This window comes from Passer domesticus, chromosome 2 (assembly GCF_036417665.1).
Source record: "Passer domesticus isolate bPasDom1 chromosome 2, bPasDom1.hap1, whole genome shotgun sequence".
Lineage (NCBI taxonomy): Eukaryota > Metazoa > Chordata > Aves > Passeriformes > Passeridae > Passer > Passer domesticus.
The window spans coordinates 69,116,989-69,138,295 of NC_087475.1; the positions used below are offsets into that span (position 1 = coordinate 69,116,989).

Below are 21,307 nucleotides of genomic sequence, written 5' to 3' on the forward strand. Positions count from 1 at the left end.
TACACCTAACTTCAGAGCCTAAGAGCTCCTTGCTCAATCTGCTAACCCATTAATCAACATCTAAGTAAAATTTCAAAATGCACTACGGTTTTTAAAATAATTAGCCTTGAAAAGTGTCAACAAAGAAAAAACAATTTCACTTCATTGCTATATTCTACGATACCACTGTATATTTGTATATGAGCATACAAGTTTGCATCAAGTATGCCAATTAAAATTTCTTTGAAGTAAAAGGAAATAGACCCCACAACAACTTGTATTTTCACTGAAAAATTGCTGTTACTGGTTGGTATAGTGAAACTTTAGTACCTTCAATGCACAATACTGATATCTTGTAATCTGGTGATTTCTGTCACTGTAACGGTCCAGTGGTGTGAACATAATACTGAAAGGTCCTGCCCACTGACTGAATAAGATGAACAGGTGATGCCTCAGGCTCTGCTGAGGGAAGAGAAATCTCCTGTGGTGAACTAAGTGAAGAGAAATAGAAGTAGTTGTGATTTGTTAATATTAAATACACATTCATGTGGCACAATGATAACATGATTTTCAAATTTCTACAGAAAGGGAGGGGTTTTTATATGTTCAGCATACACTCACTCCAAAGTATCTGAGCTCCTTTAAAAATTCTAACCAAGTGAGTAAGATACATATTATCTCTAAGAACCTCCAGTTCTGAATTAATGTGTAGTTACACAGACATGTACATCTGACTACAGAAAAGCATTTAAGAATCTAATTATAAAATCAGGGGTTTTCACTGCCTCCTGCATTCCCTTCATGGCAAATACTTACTTGTTTTTTTCCAATTCTTTAAATTTGAGCCTAAACAATACATGTGTCTTACTCTAATACAGTAATAGGTAGGGACAATAAATAAAAGAAACTTGATGGCTCTTTGTTTATGATATATATGTGGTATATATATTCTGAACAGATAAATTACTTGAGCAAATGAAAAAAAAAAGCCTCATACCTCATCTTCCAGTAATTACATTCAGGCCTTTAAAGCAGAGGCTTTTTTTTTGGGGGGGGGGGGGGGTTATTTTTTTTTTTTCTCTAATGTAATTATGTTATATTTCTGAAGTGATATTGCAATATATAAAAAGCATGAAATCAACTGGATAAATCTTTGTGATACAATTGGACTCAGGTAACATGGGATACTGTCTCAATACCTTGGGCAAGTTTTTCACTGCATGTAATATTGCACATTGTCTGCACGTACTTGTATTTATCAAGGCCTGTCTGAGTTTATGGAGAGTCTGGCATTCAAGTCAGATGGGAGAAAATAAGAAGAAGAAATCTGGAGTCCCTTGAGGTCACAGACAATTCTCTGCTAGGCTTTTAAAGAGATGATTTTCAGACATGACTATTACAAGCTTCATCAAGCTTTATTGGTATTTTTATTTCAATCTTAGTAGACTTCTGAACACCTTCTTTTTCTACATTCTACTTTACATTCATTATATGAAAATTTAAAAGCAGTGAAAAAAGCACAGACAAAAAAAGAAACAAAAAATTACTTTTCCAATACTTATATTAAATGCATCATTTAGCTCCATACCTGGAACACACTGAATCAAGTTGGCAATCATTGCACTGAAATGTGCTCTCATATCCTTAAGAATCTCAACTTCTTTATCATTTTCAGCCTCCAAAAGCATGCGAGTCAGATCAACGTACTCTAAGAACAAGGCTCCAAGGGCTAGCGTATCTCTTTCTAAGGCTCCATTTGTACTATCATAAAGGAAAGTTGCACATTAATATAGAATAACAGAGTTGTTATGCTACAGTTTTCTGCAAAAATACATGCAAATCTCTCCATATCTGATAGACCACACAATTCTTCAAAGAACATACTGACATAATCTCAGTGTGGCAAACACTGAAAATTGTTTCATGTAAAAAAAACATCAATATTTATGAAGAGTGATAGTCCTACCTGTCACTTATAACACCAGCATCAGCAAGGAGTTCAAAAATTCGCAGTAGCTGCAGTCTTAGCAGATCTCGTCGTTCTCGACGTTTCTTGTTCTTGGAATTTAAAATAACAACCATGTTTATATGCATAGGTCCACACATTAAAAACTAGTAGCTTCAGAAATGCCAGTATCACAGTGAGATTTAAGAGTTCCAGTTCAAGAATTTTCTCCACAAAGTAACCCAAGTACTTTTAGATATTGTGCTATATAGTTCTGCTTATACATCAACAAGGATCTGAACATGATAAATTTTTTGTCTTTGTAAGTATTCTTGAAAAAAATATTAACAACTGCCTTAGTAATTATTGAAAATGTGGAAATTAAATAATGAAATACTGGATAAAAATAGCTAATATTCAAGGTTCCTGTAGCAAAAACCCATGTTAGTTGAATGTCATCTCGTTTGGGTGCTGGAGGCACTTATAGTATAGAACATATATCCACATCTAAGGAAGGTATCTCAGTGATTAGCCATTCCTGAACTTGGCAATGCTGCAGCACACCATCACTCACATTCAAGCGAGCTCACAGCAGACACCGCTCCAGTCCAGTGCTGGGTGTGTTGACTGCAGGGGTTTTGCCCACAGTAATGTATCCCTCCCACAGAACAGGACTGCATGGTTGCTAACTAGCTCGTTGTATCTCTGTCCTTTCTGACTTCTGTCTTTCCTGGAAAGACGTGAATGCAACAAGGCCTGCTCTTTGCTGAAAGGCTAAATTGACTAAAGGCTACATTGACTAAATCTACTATCTCCACTAAGCAAGAAATAAATGAGAAGGTAAAAAAGCTGCTGTTGCACTCAAAGAAACAAGAAAAGCTCCAAGAAAATGCAGATTTTGCTCTTCAAAACTGAGCAATACTGAGATCAAAGGCTTATCATTTCTAGGACTCTGGCTCTGTCCATGGCCAGAGTGTGGCAGAATGTGTGGCAGAACAAAATGATGCTTTGTCTCGTATTCTGACCCAGAATTGGCAGAATTGCAGCATCCCAGCCAAAGATTTTATTCCAATAATTATGCCATTTAACTTGTTCTATTCAGACCCCTTTTTTTTTTCCTGCTACACCTTTAAGGCTTCAGGAGGCACATGTAGAGAAAAAAGCAGTTTTATTGTAACACAGTATTTTCCAGACACAGCTGCCTCCTGCAGCAGTGTCAGAGGTGACCTGGCAAGCTCTGTGCCAGCACCCACAGGGTGGATCTTGTGTAATGTCCATTTTGGTTTATCCCTGCAGCTCTTGGCCATGCTGGGAATTCTCTACCTAGTCACAGCATATGTTCAAGGACATTGTTTCTAGTGTGTTGGATACCGGCCTGCTGACATGGAGGCCTGCCATGATCCCTACAGCCACACAGCCCATATAGTCACTCCTGGGTTTCCAGGTGGCACTGCTTTGCAGGAAGGTGTCCCATTTATTCATATCAGGAAAAATACAGGAATTAACATCACAATCTCTTGTTTTCATATTCCTCTACTGACAATTCCATGTGCTAAATTTGCTCTTGCTGCATGCAGTAAACTTTTGAATTCTTCCATTTCCTTTCCTGAGGGTACACTGGATATGTATGTCTCCAGAAAAGGCTTTTCAAGTCTAAGTTGTCTTAAATGGCACACAGACGAAATGCAGAAGCAAGTGGCTGCACTTAGGTGTATCGATCCACTTCTGCCCAGTATCAACACCAGTGACCTTCACGTCAGTGACTAGGGATGGAAGCCACAGGACAGAATTGAGGTGTGAAGCAATGCAGAATGGAAATGATTGTGGATGTTTACCACAGAATTACTAAGAATTGCCCATAAGCTATCTCAGATTTCTATCTTAGAGACAGATGGAATGCTAAAAAGTGAGTGACGGAGGGAAAACTGAGCAGAACTTCAGTCCAGTACTGAAGCTCTCCCTATGGCTTTTCTGATTAGCTGCACAGACACATCCTGTGATGAAGCTGCTTACTGAGGCTATAGATTTTACCACCAGAGGTTTTATTGAACACAGAATTCTCTCTTGTGTGGATTGGAAGATCTGTTGGAACCCTTCCAGGACGACTTTCTCTTGTAACTAAAGAGAGTACTATAACAAAGGTGAAAACTCTGATGAATTTGTCAGTTAACTGAATGCATTTGGAATGAATTTTGTGCCATGTGATCCTGGATGACCCTGAGCAGGGAGGTTGGACCACTTCGCTCCTTTCCAGCCATTCTGGGATTTTGTCATTCCAAGAAGTTGAAATAGCTGACCCTGCCTGCCCTGAAAATAAAAGCAACATCTAAACACTGCTACAAAATGTGCTTGTAGCCCAGCTGTGTTAAAGCTTTTTTTTCCAGATACTTAAAGTGAATTTTCAATATATGCAAGTTCTGTATCAGGAGATTGCATATTGGATGGGAAATCTTTCCTCAGAATGGAATTCTATATTATACATTTCAGAGCACTGATAGAATTTAAATTAAACTAGGTTTTAATGAAATTATTTTAGATTATGCAATTAATAAAATTCTTGCTGCAAACAGAATTAATTTGCTAGTTAGTACAAAAGAATGTATTTCAAACAGACAGAATTACAATTTTAAAAATAATTTTTCATAAAAACAATTTTTCATTTAAAAAAAACTAGTACATTGGACTTTTGAAACTAACCTCTGGTCTTCTTTCTAGGGCTTCTTTCATTAGTGGGTGGAGTTCTTCTACTAATTCCCTAAATTAAAAAAACATGAATACTTATAAACAAAATCTAAAGTCCTTTGAAAAGCAAAAATATTTTATCCAACATATAAAAATGAAGCTCTAAAGTGCAAATAAAATTTTAAATATGCATTTAAGTTACAAAAAAAATAAAGCGCTTGTATTATAGGCAAATAACTGAGAATATGATAAGTGGAGAAGTACCTGAAAACAAGGGAATTTGTTCTTCCAAATCCTAATACAAGTGATTCTGTTATTTCTATGCTTTCAAGTCTCATCAAAGGAACTAGCTGCTTTAGTAAGACTCCAACAGATGGAGTTCCAATAGCCTAAAATATATTAAAATATTGTTGAATTTGTCAGGATATCAATATTAAGTAAACACAATCAATACATATTTTAAAAACATGCTGGAATGATTTTACTATTATGGATATCAATCCACCAGTCTAACTGGATGTCTGCTACCTGACAATCATCTCAATAACACCTAACAAGTAAATACATCTGGGAAATCTGTTTTAATACAGATTATTGTAATTTACTTTATTTGTTGCTTCATTAAAATATTCCAGAAATTGCATTTGTGGAGCTACTGCTCCTCTCAGGTTGCTACTACTTGAAAGTGTATTTTATATATTATTGCTTCTGACAGGCATATATCCAACAGGAATACAATCTGCATTCAGAAATCTGCTTTATTTCCTAGTGTTTTAAATTTACAAATTGGAGTAAATTCTCTACAAAGAAAGAAGGAGATGACAAACTAAAGTTAACTTCAAAACACATGTTCAGACCTTCTATATTTTGAATGCACATTGCCCAGAATGTAAAAAAAAAAAGCCATATATTGAAAATAACATGGCTTTTGTCAAATATTTATCAACACATCATATCATAAAGATGTTTTAATTGTTAATTATGTGTGTTATGTAGTTTGCTTATATCAAAATATTCCCTGACTGAAATACTTTCATCAGGATAGGATTTTGCATGCAGATGCAGCTTAACATTCTCCTAAAGGAATAGTTTCCTTGTAACAGGTTGCATCACCTTATTATCGTAGTTCATGGTTCCATCAGGAGTGGTAGCCATGATCTCTGGTGTTGAAGCACGCAGGTGTCCTGGGCTCATAATGCTGGGCTTTGCTACTCCAAAACACAGAATAAGGTAGTTTCTCCACAAAGTGACATAGTTGTCTCCACTGCTTGCTGTACTTGTTTTCTTTGCATTAACAGGAATACTAGAATTCAAAAATTAATTATAATTCTTAAAAAGATCTTCCAGTCTTGATTGTAATTACTAAAGTCTTACAGTATTTTAAAATATTTTAAGAGGGAATAAATCATGCTATGTATCTACCAGATGCAGTTCAACATGACATGATACACAGGAAAAAATCAACGAAGGTAGAAAACATGACTTTTCAACCATATAAGCTGCAATTATGAAACTCAAATCTGCGTGGCACCAGTTTCTGTGTGGCACCTTTCAGGATGTGTGGACTGATACTCAAACATGAGACCAAGAAAAGTTTATATTAAAATCACACAGCCTATACAAAAGGAAGTGAAATGCAGGTTGCCACTTACTTTGGATCCACAAGAGGCATTATCAGCTGTAGCCTTGTGAAGGCGTATGGCCAAGCATAGCTGAGTGCTGTAGGACAGTGCTTTGGTAGATTCTCCTGCCTAAGAAAACTGAAAAGGCAGAGAACCCATGGGTCTTTAACAGACTGTGCAAAAATCCAGACATGGGAAGGACTTTTCACATCGTAATGGCTATTTACTAAGACAGCATTCCACTCCACCAGCCACTGCAAATCCACACTGTGTGTTAACGGGATTGTTGTCTATGGAGAGAAAAGATAAATTAACACTCCTTGCTGTGCTAGTCAGAAACCAGGCACAGAGGCAACACATTTGCTTTGCTTCATTATTAATGAACACAATGAAAGCACAAAATTCAAACCTTGGCCTCTTAAAACTGCAACACCCAAACCCAGGTGCTGCTATTTCAGACAAATTTCCTAATTCCTGTATTATGAAGTCAGAATGTCTCTTTCTTGCTCAGTTTCTGTTTCCAGATGCACAGAGGCCCAACCTCCCCATCAGTTTAATGTCCCCTTCTGTGCTGGTTTTGGCTGGGGTAGAGTTTATTTTCTTCACAGTGATTGGTATGGGGCTGTGTTTTGATTTGTGCTGAACACAGGGTTGATAATACAGAGATGTTTTTGTTATTGCTGAGCAGGACATGCACAGAGCCAGGGCCTTTTCTGCTTCTTGCACTGCCACGCTGGTGAGGATGATGAGGGATCTTGGGAGGCTGGGAGGAGACACAGCCAGGACAGGTGGCCCCACCTGACCAAAGGGAGATTCCAGACTGTGTGACACCATGCTCAGTGTATAAAGTGGGGAAGAAGAAGAAAGAGGGACGTTTGGAGTGAAGACATTTGCCTTCCCAAGTTACCGCTATATGTGATGGGGCCCTGCTCTCCTGGAGATGGCTGAACACCTTCCTGCCCATGGGAACTGGTGAATTAATTCCTTGTTTTGCTTTGCTTGTGTGCATGGCTTTTGTTTTCCCTGTTAAACTGTCTGTATCACAAACCATGAGTTCTCCAGCTTTTACCCTTCTGATTCTCTCCCCAGTCCCACTGGGGGAAAGTGAGTGAGCAGTGAGGCTTGACTACTGACTGGGGTGACTTTTTTAAGCACACAACATGTGGCTCAAATCCACAGCCCTGGAAAGGGAACTCAATGTGGACAGGACTATTTGTTGCTTTAAACTTAATCAAGCTGAAAAGTGCCCCAAACTGATTGATCCTGCCCTCTGGAAATGGGTCTTGCACTAATCATCCAGAACAGCATGCAAAATCAGTTGTCTTATGTATGAGTTCTTCTACTGACACTTTTTTATTTAAAATGCTCAATCTCTGCTTCCTCTGATGCAGGTCAGACACATCAGACTCCTGAGAGAGCAAAAGGAGAGATTCACCCCTGCTGTGAATTACTCTGGAGCTTATGCTTGGGGTGTGCAGGCAGGGCCACTTCCTGAGGACACAAGGGAGCTAAAGCTGATTCCCTTCTCAAACAGATGACAACACTGAGTGCCTCCAGCATTAGGTGGTGCTAGTGATAAGACTTTCTCAATTTTTCTTTTTTTTGTATGGAGTATCTTCCATATCCATAGTGCAATTACTTTCATGGAACAGATTGTCTGGGACATTGTGGAGCCTTGGAGCTCTTGGGTAGATGGCTGGACCTTAAAGCTATATGATTTCTTTGATTTTTAGCAGTATTATTTTTGCATTTCATGTCTAATATTTGTTATGCAAACATAAGCAGTAACAGTAAAGTAGCACTTACTGAATCTGAAACAGCCACATGAATAAAGCTTTCAAGAATGGAAGAACTCAACTGATCCATGACATCAATCATAGGTCTGTCATCATCCTGAATAACACAGAGAATACAAATTTACTGCTCTCCTGACCAAATTATCTTATGTTTCTTGGATATGCAACAGAAACAGCTAAAAATTACGACATGAATCTGAAGTAGCTAAAAATATTCATTGTTAACAACGGGTACATTTTGTCTTTTTCAAATTAATCTCAGAACTAAGTCCAAGCTGTGGTTTGAAATGAAGTTAATTTGTGGCTATAGCTCACTGCTTAGCGAACAAAAGCACATATCAGAAAATCCCAAATGACTTAGGATAGCTAGTATCAAAAGACTGAAAAGTTAGCTTACTGTTTATTGTAGCATTCCTTTGCCATGAAAACACATATTTGTGTTCTTAGGCATTTAGATGGCTCACTGAGCTGTGACCGCCAGTACACAACATGACTCTCCATATTTCTGTATCCATAAAAAAAGACTTAGAGGTCTTCACTATAGAAGGAAAATGTATGTGAATGATTTTAAAGGTGTCTTATGCTGTGGGTTTTTCACCCATCTCAGTAAGCTGAGATCAAATGCTTTTTTATAAACTAAGTGCATACCTTCTACACTGCAGCAATTACGTTAAAAGCAACTGTAATAGCAGTTTTGAGCTTTATCTTTGGGAAATTTTAACTCAAAAGTTCCAGAAGAGAAAAATCCTACCTCTGCCTGGCCAAGGGCCAAGAATAAAGAACGGATTTCTCGGAGGATTAGAACAGCCAGTTTCCGCGTCGCAACCTGGAAACTACACAGCAGAACCAGCGCAAATCCTTCGACTGCGTGCAGGACGTTGGAATAGGGGCTCCTTTCAGACTGCATCCTGTGGCTAGATCCGTTTGGTATCAACTGTAGAAAAGTGAAAAAGAGGGAAAATGGAGAGGTGATGTCTGCAAGCCAGGTCTTCAAGAAATATTCTATTAACCAGGACATAAAAAGAATCAAAATGCAAAGGCCATGCAGATGCTGGACTGGGAAATCTGACATATTATCACAAACAATCAAATTTGGTTGCTTTTTTGTTCCACAAAAGCAATGAATGAGCAGAATCCTTTGAAAAAAAACTTTTCCTCTAATTTTCAATAAATCCACCCCCTTTTTTCCACCCTCCACTAAAAAAATGCATGAATGAATCAGTCAGACAGTGAACACCACACTTTTTCTACTCCAGATAGCATGTCCTCAGGTCCTTCTTTGGTCTTGTAGCAGCCAGTACCTTAGGTAGGTGGCCTCTAGAACCCAACCCCACCAGTAAACCGTAACAATATTTAATGAAAAGTACGTGAGGACTCTCTTTTCTACATTTGTATGTACTCCTCTTATTACCTATTCATTAATGGTGCTCTATGATATAAAACACACATCTTGTTTGCCCAAAGGAAAACATACTCAGTGCGATTAATTTAGGAGATAAGAAGCCTAAAAATCATTTCTCATAATGAAAATATCTGTGGGACAGTGCATATGGGAGAAGCAGGAGAAAAGCTGTTCAGTTCCCAGAAATGTTTGTAACACACGGAGACAGCAGGCTACAGTAAAAATCAGGTTGTTTGATGTTTCTGAATCAACCAAGGAAAAAGAAGATCCACTTCACTCTTCACAGCATTCCCACTAGCATTATCAATCTGTTTCAGCCCTGGGAAAATGTCCTTCTGCCACATCTACATACACATATTTCCCTTTATATGCTTTTGTTGATGTGCATATTTTAGTTCGACATGCATTCTCTTATGTTGCTCAACAACAACATCTGCTGTATTACACAAGGACATGGTTGTCCTCAAAAGACACGTGAACTAATTAACTAAAAAAATTTTGCATAGTGGATTCTTCTCAGGTGAGTAAATACAAAACACACAAACCACAGCTGTATCAAGGAACATAACTTCTGCCTCCAATTAGTAAAAATGTTAGGACACAGATCTCTTGATTCCATACCTCTGCAGATCTGGTTTTGGCCTGCTCAGAAGCTTTTCCTGGAGTGTGTATTACAAGCTTCCATTGCGTAAGCAATTGTAGCAGCAACTTCAGTGAAGTATCAAGAAGGGTATGATGCATATCATTCACTTCACGTAGCAGAAAATTGGTGAAACCAAAGAGTACATCCTCCCGCCAGTCAACAAAGTCAACAAGGAGGCCCTGGAGAGAATTCTGTGCGATGTGTCGAAGTTCATCATCCATATGGATGGACAGCCTGTAAGTAAAAGTAAATGTCAGATAATAAAATATATGAGGAATGTTTATCATTACATGTAAGTGGTGGAAAATTCCCACTGACAATGGTGGATGATACTATCATGGTTTCATTATTGCTGACCACAATAAACATCCTTGACCTGTTTTCTATATTGTAATTCTTGCTACAGATGAAGTTATTCATGGATCAAAAAGAAGTGTGTTCCCCTCCTAATACAGGGTATCTCTAAAGTACATAATTTGGCAACTTTTCTCAAACTAAGTATATTTTTTATTTACTCATAACTCAATAACTTCCATGTAGGTATGATAATAAAAGGCTTACAAATAAATAAATAATTTCATAATTAATGCATTTATTTTTTAACATTAAATATAAAAATAAAAGAATCATAACAAGTCAGCTAACAGTTAAAACAAATCTTTAGCCAATATGTAAATCACAATTAATGAAAGCAAATCTTCAAAAGAATTAAAATGAGGCACTTGCATTAAAAACTGCATGTTTTAAATAACTTAGGATGAGGACATGCAGAAAACAGCCTCAAGACTTTCTATACTTTTAGAAACACGCTGAACACCCTCAAAGTCCTTCTGAAAGACGGTGACATTTCAGATCCCATTTTCAAATTTTATTTTCTTCTTCATTTGTATCATGTTGAAGTCCTTCTCAACATAAAAAAAATATTTATACTTTCTTTTGACACAGAAATCATCAAACCACTTCTGTGTTAGAAGTTGGCAGAATAAAGTAAATTCAGATGAGTGTGTTCTGTAATTTTTGGTTCATTGCCTTTATGATGCATTTTGTTTTAATTACCCATGAGACTGTAATTTTCTGTTGTGTGTTAGGACTAATTTTCAAAGTATTTTATCTACATTTAATCTACACAGTTGAAAAGGAGGACTCATTATAATGAAATGGACAGAAAGCTAGGAGAAAAAACCCCAAAACAGCAAATGGAGTGGAACCAAAGTCCATTCAGTTGGAAGTGTATGATGAGATGTGGTTCATAAAAAATCTGGTTCATTATAGCTGCCTAATTTGGAGGCAGGGGACATTTTATTTAAGTGAAAAGAAAACAACTGCCATGAAAATTCATCCCTGGTGAGTATGACTCCAAAAATAACTGTTATGCTTTAAAAGGCATGTGACTTTGTATATATATTTAGAAGCACACTATTTTGTTGTGCTAAGAAACTATCATTTTTGTCTCCCTTTCGGAATGCCAAAACCAGATAAACAAGCAAAACCTTTTGAGACCACAATCAAGTCACCCATGAAATGACATTCACAATGACACAAAGCAATAACAGAGAAGAGGATACAAAAGACATCTCCTAAGCCCAAGTTACTGCCCAGTGGCACTATCTAATGAAATGAAATTTAAATTGAGCATAAGACTGCATCAACGTATTATCATTGTAGGACAGGCAGCACAGGAAACAAGCACAAGTTTGTTTGCACTTGAGTCAGTTAAATTTAAGAGCTGCTTGAGAATTTGTAATGAATGGTTGCAGTGGGCAGTGAAAGGGCAAGAGGTACAGTATATACTTGTCATCTGCTTCATGGTTTATAATTTGAATGCAGCTGTTCTGAAAAAAAAGGTCTAACTGCTGACTTAGAGACTCCTTCTGAAAACCACCAAAAGACAGATCTGTTGTGAGCATGAAAAACTCAAACCAAACTGTGAATACAGGAACCAATTAACTTGAAGATGTAACTTTATCTCTTCTGAAAAGAAAATATTCAACAACTTTCCATCTCAACAGCACAGGCCCACAGAAATCCCTGGCAGAACAGCTTCTAGGGCTCTTTTAAAAAACAGGCAGAAACTGATATCTTGCCTCTTCTTAATTTCTTATCCCTGTATTGAGTCTAGTTTCTGACCCAGAACACACAATATTGTAATGCAGAGTTCTCTAGAACTGCAGATGCTTACCTTCTGGGCCTACACTTTCAAAATTGGGAAAAGTAGTCAGTCTGGTCTCAAATAAACATGGGACAGTACAGAGAATGTAGAAACAGCTCTGGTGCTGGGGCATTCTGGTGATTTACATGAAGTCTTGATCAGGTATTAATTCTTTAAACAGTTTATTACTTTCTTCCCTGAAGGTATATTTTTGAAGACATTTTTCAGTTCATGCTGTCCTAGGCTAAATAGACCTAATTTTTTCAATTCACTTATCTTTTTTCCCCCTTGTTCTCTGGTCAGTCTCTTCTTCAACTACAATGCTAGAGCTTGCACGCTGTTCTCCAAATCAGGCATCTTTGTTATTGATTAGACCACAAGAAATTTTTGAAAACCTTCTAGACCTATGCATGTGAATAAGGTTTGTCTTCTCATAGGAGCATCACTTTGCATCTGTTCAGTCTGTGATCCTGCTTTGCAATACTGAGACTCTACCCAGCTGTTTCAACACCACTCTATGTCTTCTGAACCGTAAACTGTTTGTTAATTGCTTTCCAACCTATTATGTACCTACCTATTTTACCAAATTTGTGATTTCCTTGCGCATACTTAGGAATATCACTAAAACACTACCAAGGTCTCAATGATGCTGTAGCATGAGTACACGTGGGAGAGGAGAACAGATTTCCAAAGCTCACCTTCTTGGGGAAAGGCTGAGCATGTAATTGCTCCTGAAGTTGCTCTAGAGAAGCTTCCCTCAGCTCCTCTTTATGTCTCACTTCTTTTCACAGTCAGAGTCAGAATAACTCAGCAAACTTACAGCTTTCATTGCAGGGCAATCACCCAAGAAGTACTTAGAATCACAGCTGACCTTTTCTGCATGAAGTTTGATGACAGAATAAAGGTAGACCAGTGGTTATATTGACAGTTGTGAGACTTAAGTAGGGTAGCATCAATTTATAAAGAAAGTCACACTGGTGTCCAGATTTTCTTAAGAGTCTGACCTGGACAATCTGTGATTGAAGAGCTGTGACCTGAATAGATACGTGCTTTATACCAGCTCAGTTAAGGCCATTAATAAGGATAAAACTCTAGTTAAAATACTGGATTAAAGGAAAACATGTCCTTTTAAATTTCCCTTAAGCAGAATTGATGCAATTGTTTAATAAGGTATCTGTATAATTTAATAATGCAATGATTTAAAATAACCTACAAGTAATTTATAGCAGAGAATATGCACACAAGGAAATCAAGCCAGCTGTGCACTACAGCACACCTACTGCTGGCAAATAATCTGGCTTGTTTGGCTGTCTGCACTCTCCACTACCAGAATCAATTGTTTCACTGTTTTAGCACATCACTGGGAGTTAGTTGTTCATAGAGCAGAAAAAAACTGGTTTTGTATCTAGCCTGGTTCCCACATCTGCCATTCTCACATCTGTGATGTTTGAAAAGCAAGAACAGGGTGGCAAAGTTTGCTTTGCCACAGTTACCTGACAGCAATATGCTGCAAAGCCTTCTTGGTTCAATTTAATACCATAATCCACTTACATAAAGAACACAAGCTGGAACCTTGGTCTTGGATACTTGAACTGAAATGTAACAGACTCTGTATTAACTGGCACCTTTTATCATAATTATTTGCCACAGGTCACTGATTTGATGTCCTGAAACCTAAGGTGGTGCAGCAGCCATGTGGTAGACTACATTGTTGAATGAAGTCTACTCAGACAAATTAAATGGAGGGATATAATATTTTTAAACTGATTTTTTTTAAATTTTATGGCTAATAATAAAGTCAAAATGTTTTTGTAATATACCACATCTAGCACCTTCTGTTTTACCAAAACCAGAAAATTATGTGGGAATCATAAATCAAACTAATCAGCTATCTCCTTGTTTTTCCACTACACAGAAAAGATGTTTTCTCCTGTTAATCAGAATGCCGTGATGGTTAGAAAACAGTAAAATGTTGTGACTTTCCTGAATAACAGCGAATATCATGTAACCTATATACTGATGGAAGAGTTTTGGAGGACATACCAACTTTTTCATAAAATTATGAACCATAATAAAACCACAGAAACTGTAAAATGCTGCTAGGACATCTCAGTCTAACTCATTAAGAGAATTTTTTTTTTTTAAGCATATATAAAAAGAATCAGTTACATATTGTGTGGCTCAGGTTTTCACACTGTTCCCCTGGAGCAGACATTCAATGCTTGTACAGCTTACCTTGCCAGCAAGTCGATCAACTCAAGTTTTGACATTCCATCAGGAAGTAATCGAGGAATAGCAGCAACACATGTTCTGAACAGATCGATTTTTGGTTTTCTTTCACCACTGAAAAATTAAAAGAGAATTTTGACTAAATTTAAGAATGAACTATGTTAAATGATCCACCCCTAAAGTGCCAGAGGCCTACTAAGAACATCAGGATGGACAGCTAGACACTACAATGAAGTAAGAAGGAAACATGACTACATTTTTCTATTGAATAAATGGTTATGATTTTGACATTTTTCATGCATCATATCTGTACACTACTTGGAAAATCAGTTATTAATGATTCATTTGCTTTTCTTTGAGAGGAACTGGCATATATATAAAAAATTGAGGTATAATGTAGGAGGGTTCCTCGGTAAAGATCAGCATTTATATGCCGCAAGCTTCGGATGAGGCAATGAGGAAAGAGTTGGGGTGTTCTCCATCATAGTGCAGCTATATTTCACCAGCTGTATAAAGAAAATAGCAGATGTATAACAAGGGCAAATAACATGACTGAAGATACAGAGATTTGCCCCCAACAGAGGACAAGCCTATGGAAAACCATCACGATACATTTTAATACTGAAAGAGGTGTGTAATTTAGAGGTAGGTATGGTCAGAGAGTTTCTGTTGATCACTGCCAGAGATAACAGCATTTTGGCAACTCTTATCAGCTAGAACATGTTTTAGCAGCCCTAAGGGTGTTCTAATCTGTGGAATGGCACAACTGTTCCCTAACAGCCTGCATAAGTCATTAAGCACAAAGTTCAGAATGAACCAAATATCACGTTGGAAGTCCATGAGTCTTCTAAAGTAGCTCAAGTTTCAGCTGTTGATTATTTTCAAAACAGATGCAGTTGTTTTCAACATTTTTGGTAAATCTGCAGATTAAATAAGTCCTTCAGATAAAGCCCAAAGAGTGGGTTTTTCTTTATTTGCTCATTTTTATCTCAATCATCTATCATCTGATGATGGAGTGTAGAGGAAATTACCAAAGCATAACAGTATTTCAAACTGTGCAGTCTTTCCCATAATATTAATAATTATTAGCCTGCAATATGCTTTGGATGGATCAAAAAAAGGTCCTATTGAGAGGCCATATTATAAACAGGCAGAGAAAGATTGTTCCTTTTTTAATATGCTTCAAATAGAACTAGAAAAGAATGAGGGGGAAAAAAAGAGACATTGTAAGCTATGTAACACCACACTGAAATGGAATGGCAAAACAAAAAATGAACTTAGTTTTCCTGGACCCCGGTCCATTGCCCTGGTCACTATGTTACTCTGTCTCTCCACCCAACAGAGGACATTGCATTTGGGTATCTTACTTTTGTGTTCAGTCACAGAGAAAGCCTGGATGCAATACAGTTTGAAAGGAGATTTTCTGTACTTATTTCAGAGAGTAACACTGAGTACAGTTCAGTGAGTACAGAAAAGGCATAAACTGATATTACACTTACTTAATTCAAAGGTTTAAGACAGTTTTGTAGTGAACACCATACTGCCTCTTAGCACCCTACTTATCAGCTTGGATATATATTACATGAATAAAATGTTGACATATTTTTAATTAACTGTCTTAATGGTACAGTTTGGAGTAACTATATTAACGATTAATTACCTCTGTCTCACTATGTCTGTATTCTAACAGATAAAACTTGAAAGGTGTCAGCAACTGACTGCAAAAGGAGTAAAATACAACATCCCACTGAGAATTTGGTTATAAACAAATCCCTTTCAACTATTTTCACTAAAATAAATACTAGTAGCTGGATTAATAACTAGTGCCAAATCCTATATTTTTACAGTTGTAAACATTAAAGTGCCATTGGGAATTTTATGTGCAGGCAAAGTAAGTCTTCCTTGATGCCTTGAAATGGAAAATGAACTTTGCAGAGTTTCATTATACTCAGACTCTAGCAAGGGCAAAGTTTGTGCATTTCAAATGGAGACCTGTAAAATAATAGTTTGAGAGGAAACTCTTCAGAAGCCAAATGAGTAATTATTTATAAATATAATATCTGTGGGTGTTCCATGGCTTATCAGCTGCTCAGAAGAGTAGCAGGAGAAGATCCAAACCTCAGGCTCAAGTTCCCAACTTACCATCTGAGCTACCAGGCACAGCACATGAGGGAGGCAAGGGGAGCCTTTGAAGTACTTGCAAGGACAGGTTTGTATTTTAGAAAAATATGTGCCCTATTCTATCTAAATGTTGGAAAGTAATTATAGCCAGTATTGAAATTCATATCCCAGTGCATGATGCAAAGGTTGCTTCTTACTCAGGACTCTCCATACTGGCAATTATTACTTCAACAATAAATGCTTAAAGGATCAGTACTTAAATATTGTCTAGAAGCAAGCACTGCCAAAGAAAATTCCAGAATCTGCAATGTTATGTCTGCTCACTGCCTAGCCACTTCCCTTAGATTCTTATTTTATTTGTTAATAAAAATTCCACTGTGGTATTCATTTTATACAGTTTACACATAAACTTTACGTAACTACGATAAAAGTAATAACTTAAAAATGTACCTAAATAAAGTGTGATATCTACCAATTAAAGCCCATAAGAATTCAAAATAAATATGTAACTCCATAAAAGCATAGAGTTCTGTAAACAAAATGGGAAGTAATTACATAAAAACATGTTGGTTTTTCCACATATCTACAATGCACTTTTTGAAAGAATAATTTTCAATCCTGATAGTAACATGGTGCTTCTGATGTTTTTTGTGACTTCACATGATTTTAGATCAATGATAATTAATCATCCCAGATATTTTTTCCCCTTGAAAGAACAAGTAAAAATATGTTACAATGTGGTTTGCCTTTCAAGTGTATATATTAAATAAGAGCTCATCTGGATATAAAATACAAGACAAAAGGCAGTAACTTACATGTCTAAATATTCCAATCTTCATGTTTATGACAAAAATTACTACCAAATCTTAAGACATCCTGAAATTTAAAATTCTTTTGAGTCTCTTTGTTCACCGACTCTAAAAATAAACAAATTTTGGCAATGCTGAAAAACCATCCAAAGGATATTTATAGCAAAAATTAAGTACACTTCTTATCTTAGGGTCCAAGGTTTCACTGTGCAATTATCTCTTGGGAATAAAATGTGAGTTTCAAAACTTGCTTTCCCTACCACAAAAGCCTGAATACCCAAAATGGTTATGAAAACTGGGTGACAGAAATGAACAGGACACAGGGTAGGACTACAGGAAAAATATGGAATATTACTGGATAGTAATATTAGCTATGAATAAGTAAGACAATGCTGATGACACAGCTTACAGTCTCACCTAGAGGCACTGCAACAAATAAGGGCAGAGAAACAAAAACATAAAGATTGTATCAGTTATATAAGGTAGTAAGTCTATCACTCACAGTACTCCTAGCAAGTTGACTTTTTTGGGCATTAAATAAAAAAAAAAATCTCAAAAAGACCAGTGTCCCTTTCATTACATCTCAAATGTTTTTACAGGGGTTGTTTCTTTTCTAGAATAATGTCCATGTCTACTGCTCTAACAGGAAAGATATGCAAGGTCTCCTTACAGTTGAGATCTCTACAATGTGTGCTCTGCATGTATCACATGATGTCTGTGTCTGTAACCTCTACTTGATATTCACCTCACCAGAACTGTCCCCAGGAAAATTCCCTCACTAATATTTCTGGATGAATATGAAAAATGTTGCTGTTCAACACAGCTTGAAGCACACTGGTTTGATTCTGTTCCAGTGGGATACTGCTTAAATCCAAGCCTTATCAAAAGATTACATGGGTTTTTAATTAAGATTTGATTTTGATTACAGGCAAGAAAAGCAAGGGGAATTTTTGAATATTATTATTAATAGGGATTTACAGAATTCATTGCATTCATTTTGGAGTTCAGTGATGCAAATATACCCTGAGACAATGTTCTGAGCATAGGCTGCCAGGTTTTCTACTTTAGCATTCTACTTCTACCATCTAAACAACCATAGGATTCACACATGATTTTACCTACATAAAGAACATCTTCAGTTCCAAACACTGCGGCATTCAAAGAAGCACAATCGACTTGTCATAAATATTTTTTTCAAAGTATATACTAATACTAATTAAGCTAAATGTTCCTGTTTCTTGCTGTTTCTCTGATGAATCATGATAGACAGAAACAGAGAAAAAGTTCCAAAATTACATCTGCATGTTTCATGGGAATTAGTGTTCTTTAGCACTCACGTAATCATGTCTTCAGGTTCTTTGTTCAGCATCTGTATGTTGGTTAGCATCATGCACCGACCCACTTCCTTGTCAAGGTGTCTGAGTATGTTGTCCACAGCTTTCCTTACTTGAGAATAATATAATGACATACCTGCAAAAATATGGGGTTTTGTATAATTGGGGATATTAATAGATACATATATATTCTGAAAAAAAAGTTGCTTACTCATGCTGTGGTGCATGAAGTAAGAAAAATGCTTTCCTCATGGGATAGGATATTCCTGATATCCTGATCCAAACCCAGAATATGTTGCCTGCTCCAAAAAGGAACACTTATGTATAATACATAGAAACTGGAATACTGAATCATAAAATGGCATTGAAATGGCTAATACAAGAATTTAATAGTGCAAACATTTTTTATCGAATACTATTTTCAAATACTTCAAATACTTTAAATACTTCAACAGCAGTGAGTCTTACATTGCTTATTTTCTTGATATTACTACAATGATCTAGAACAGTACAACACAGGTCTTTGCCACTGGTGTAGAATTCATTTCACTCATATAACTTTAAGGACTTAATGAAGGGTGAAGGGGAGCAACCAATTTTTTTTTTTATTTTTTTTTTTATTTTTTTTTTTTTTTTTTTTTTTTTTACCAACAAAACCAGGCACCTTCAGGGTATCATAGAGAGGCTCTTCTACAGCACAGGATTCTTGCTCTACACTGAAGCCCAAAACAGCAGTGCTGTTAACTTAGGCACTTCAGTACAACATTATTTTACACTTAAAAGTTTTGCCATTTTGAAAGTTTAAGATATTGCAATTAAAAAGAGGCTATAAATGGCATCTTTGATGGTTTTCAAAGCTGGTACATCTTTGAGCACAGGCACTACTTCTAATAGGATGAATATCCATGAATAAACACAATTACCAGCACTGAAAGCTTTAAGACTACCTGTGTCTTTAACCCCTCTCAGAATACAGGGTTGTTACCTCTTGTGGAGCATGGCTGAGGACTTTTCAGAATAACCTATGAAAAGCAGCATTTGTCAAACTGAACCACACATTTCATTTGAACACACAATAAATTAAAGTTTTACAATACACAAATAAATCAAATACTCAACAATAATAAACTATTATTATGCTCAAGTGCTGAAAACATGCTCACATCCATTCTCACACAAGTTTCTGTATTGTCCATTCTCTTACTGACCTATCATTTTAGCTTCCTCCTCTGTAAGAGTTTTGCTCAAATATGTTTTCTTCACTCTGAGAGTGTTTCCCGAGGGAAGGACAGCTCCAGTCACTGGCATTGGTGGTTCACCATCTTTTTGCTGCAGGCTGTCAGCAATTACCAAGAAAGCTCTCAGGCCAATATTCATTCTCTGTGAAGTTTAAAAGATGGATGAGTTCCATAATCAAATAATCACATTCGACTCATTCTTCATTTGCTTTGAAATTTTGAGAATGCACTTGCTGGCATTTTTTTCTGTATCTTCACTGCATTAAGTAGCCTGATATATTTCACAATAACTGCCCATGAAATAAACAGTGAATTCTTATCTCCACTGCGAGCAGTGCTCTCCCCTCTCAGAATTTTAAGTATTTGCATTAGCACATTATCTTTTTATCTTCAGGATAAAACACCTGGATATGATCTGTAGTGTAGCAATGCATCTTAAATGGACCTTCAGTTAAACATAAATGACCTACATCTGTTATGAAAAAAAAAGATCAATAACTGTCTTGAAAGGCCCCAGGGTTAATCATACTGAGAGAAAAGTCTGGAATCATGCTCAATGCCAAAACTACAATGTGAAAATATCAGGAAGCTGAATCTAAGTGATTTGAATGCCTTCTGGGAATGCACCAGAGGAAAACTTGCAAGCTTTGCATTGCAGTGATTGAAAGACTAGAATGTTTTCAATTTCTCTGGAATGTGTTCCAAAAACTAATAGCCTGTCCTACTGACAGTCTCTCAGAGATGTATTTACACAGACTATGGGGAATTTTTTTTTCAGAATGCTGAAGTCCACGTACATAAAAAAGTGGCAATATAATGTATTAATTTTCAGAATTACAATGTTGTTGAGAAACAGTAAAATTTCAGATGTTGATTCAACAAGAAGCTAAGGGCTATGTCCACCCCCTCTCAGCAGGGCTAACACAAAATGTCCTTTGTAGGACCTTTCTCAGTCAATGCTGCAGGTGGCTGACCCAGAGCATGGTGAGGACTGCCCGCTCAAAAATTCTGTTTCATTCTTTTTTACTCTGCTACAGAAAGATGAAAGCTGTGTTCAAAGTAAAGCTTGCCTTTCATTTTTCCTGCTTTTGACAGTAGAAAGTTTAATCTACTTTTCCACATTTTTCTAGCAAATATAATTTGTGCAAGGCAATCACTCTATTTTAAGATCTTAGTGAATAGCTACAACAGTTTAGTTCTGCAAGATTAATATAGACTTGTTTTATGAGAGGATCACAAATTATTTTGTATTTTTTCTTAATTTTCAAAGGAAAATATTTTCAAAATTTTAATGAATTATATATTCTTAAGAGAATTTTTTATTTTCTTAGTAATTATTTATATTTTGATTTTTTAAA

General features: G+C 36.5%; 1 protein-coding gene across 8 annotated transcripts in view; it reads right to left on the reverse strand.

Annotated features, from left to right (window-relative positions):
• FRY (FRY microtubule binding protein) overlaps positions 1-21,307 on the reverse strand; it is a 223,469-nt gene that overhangs the window by 69,268 nt on the left and 132,894 nt on the right. For all 8 annotated transcript variants that reach the window (XM_064409057.1, XM_064409056.1, XM_064409051.1 and 5 more), the window contains 13 exons: positions 19,920-20,091; positions 18,715-18,847; positions 14,454-14,561; positions 10,048-10,303; positions 8,776-8,958; positions 8,035-8,121; positions 6,259-6,518; positions 5,720-5,909; positions 4,871-4,995; positions 4,622-4,679; positions 1,946-2,037; positions 1,568-1,740; positions 310-470 (listed from right to left, as the gene is read on the reverse strand). In XM_064409057.1, the coding sequence (XP_064265127.1) occupies positions 310-470; positions 1,568-1,740; positions 1,946-2,037; positions 4,622-4,679; positions 4,871-4,995; positions 5,720-5,909; positions 6,259-6,518; positions 8,035-8,121; positions 8,776-8,958; positions 10,048-10,303; positions 14,454-14,561; positions 18,715-18,847; positions 19,920-20,091 (1,998 nt within the window). The remainder of the gene's footprint in view (positions 1-309; positions 471-1,567; positions 1,741-1,945; positions 2,038-4,621; positions 4,680-4,870; positions 4,996-5,719; positions 5,910-6,258; positions 6,519-8,034; positions 8,122-8,775; positions 8,959-10,047; positions 10,304-14,453; positions 14,562-18,714; positions 18,848-19,919; positions 20,092-21,307) is intronic.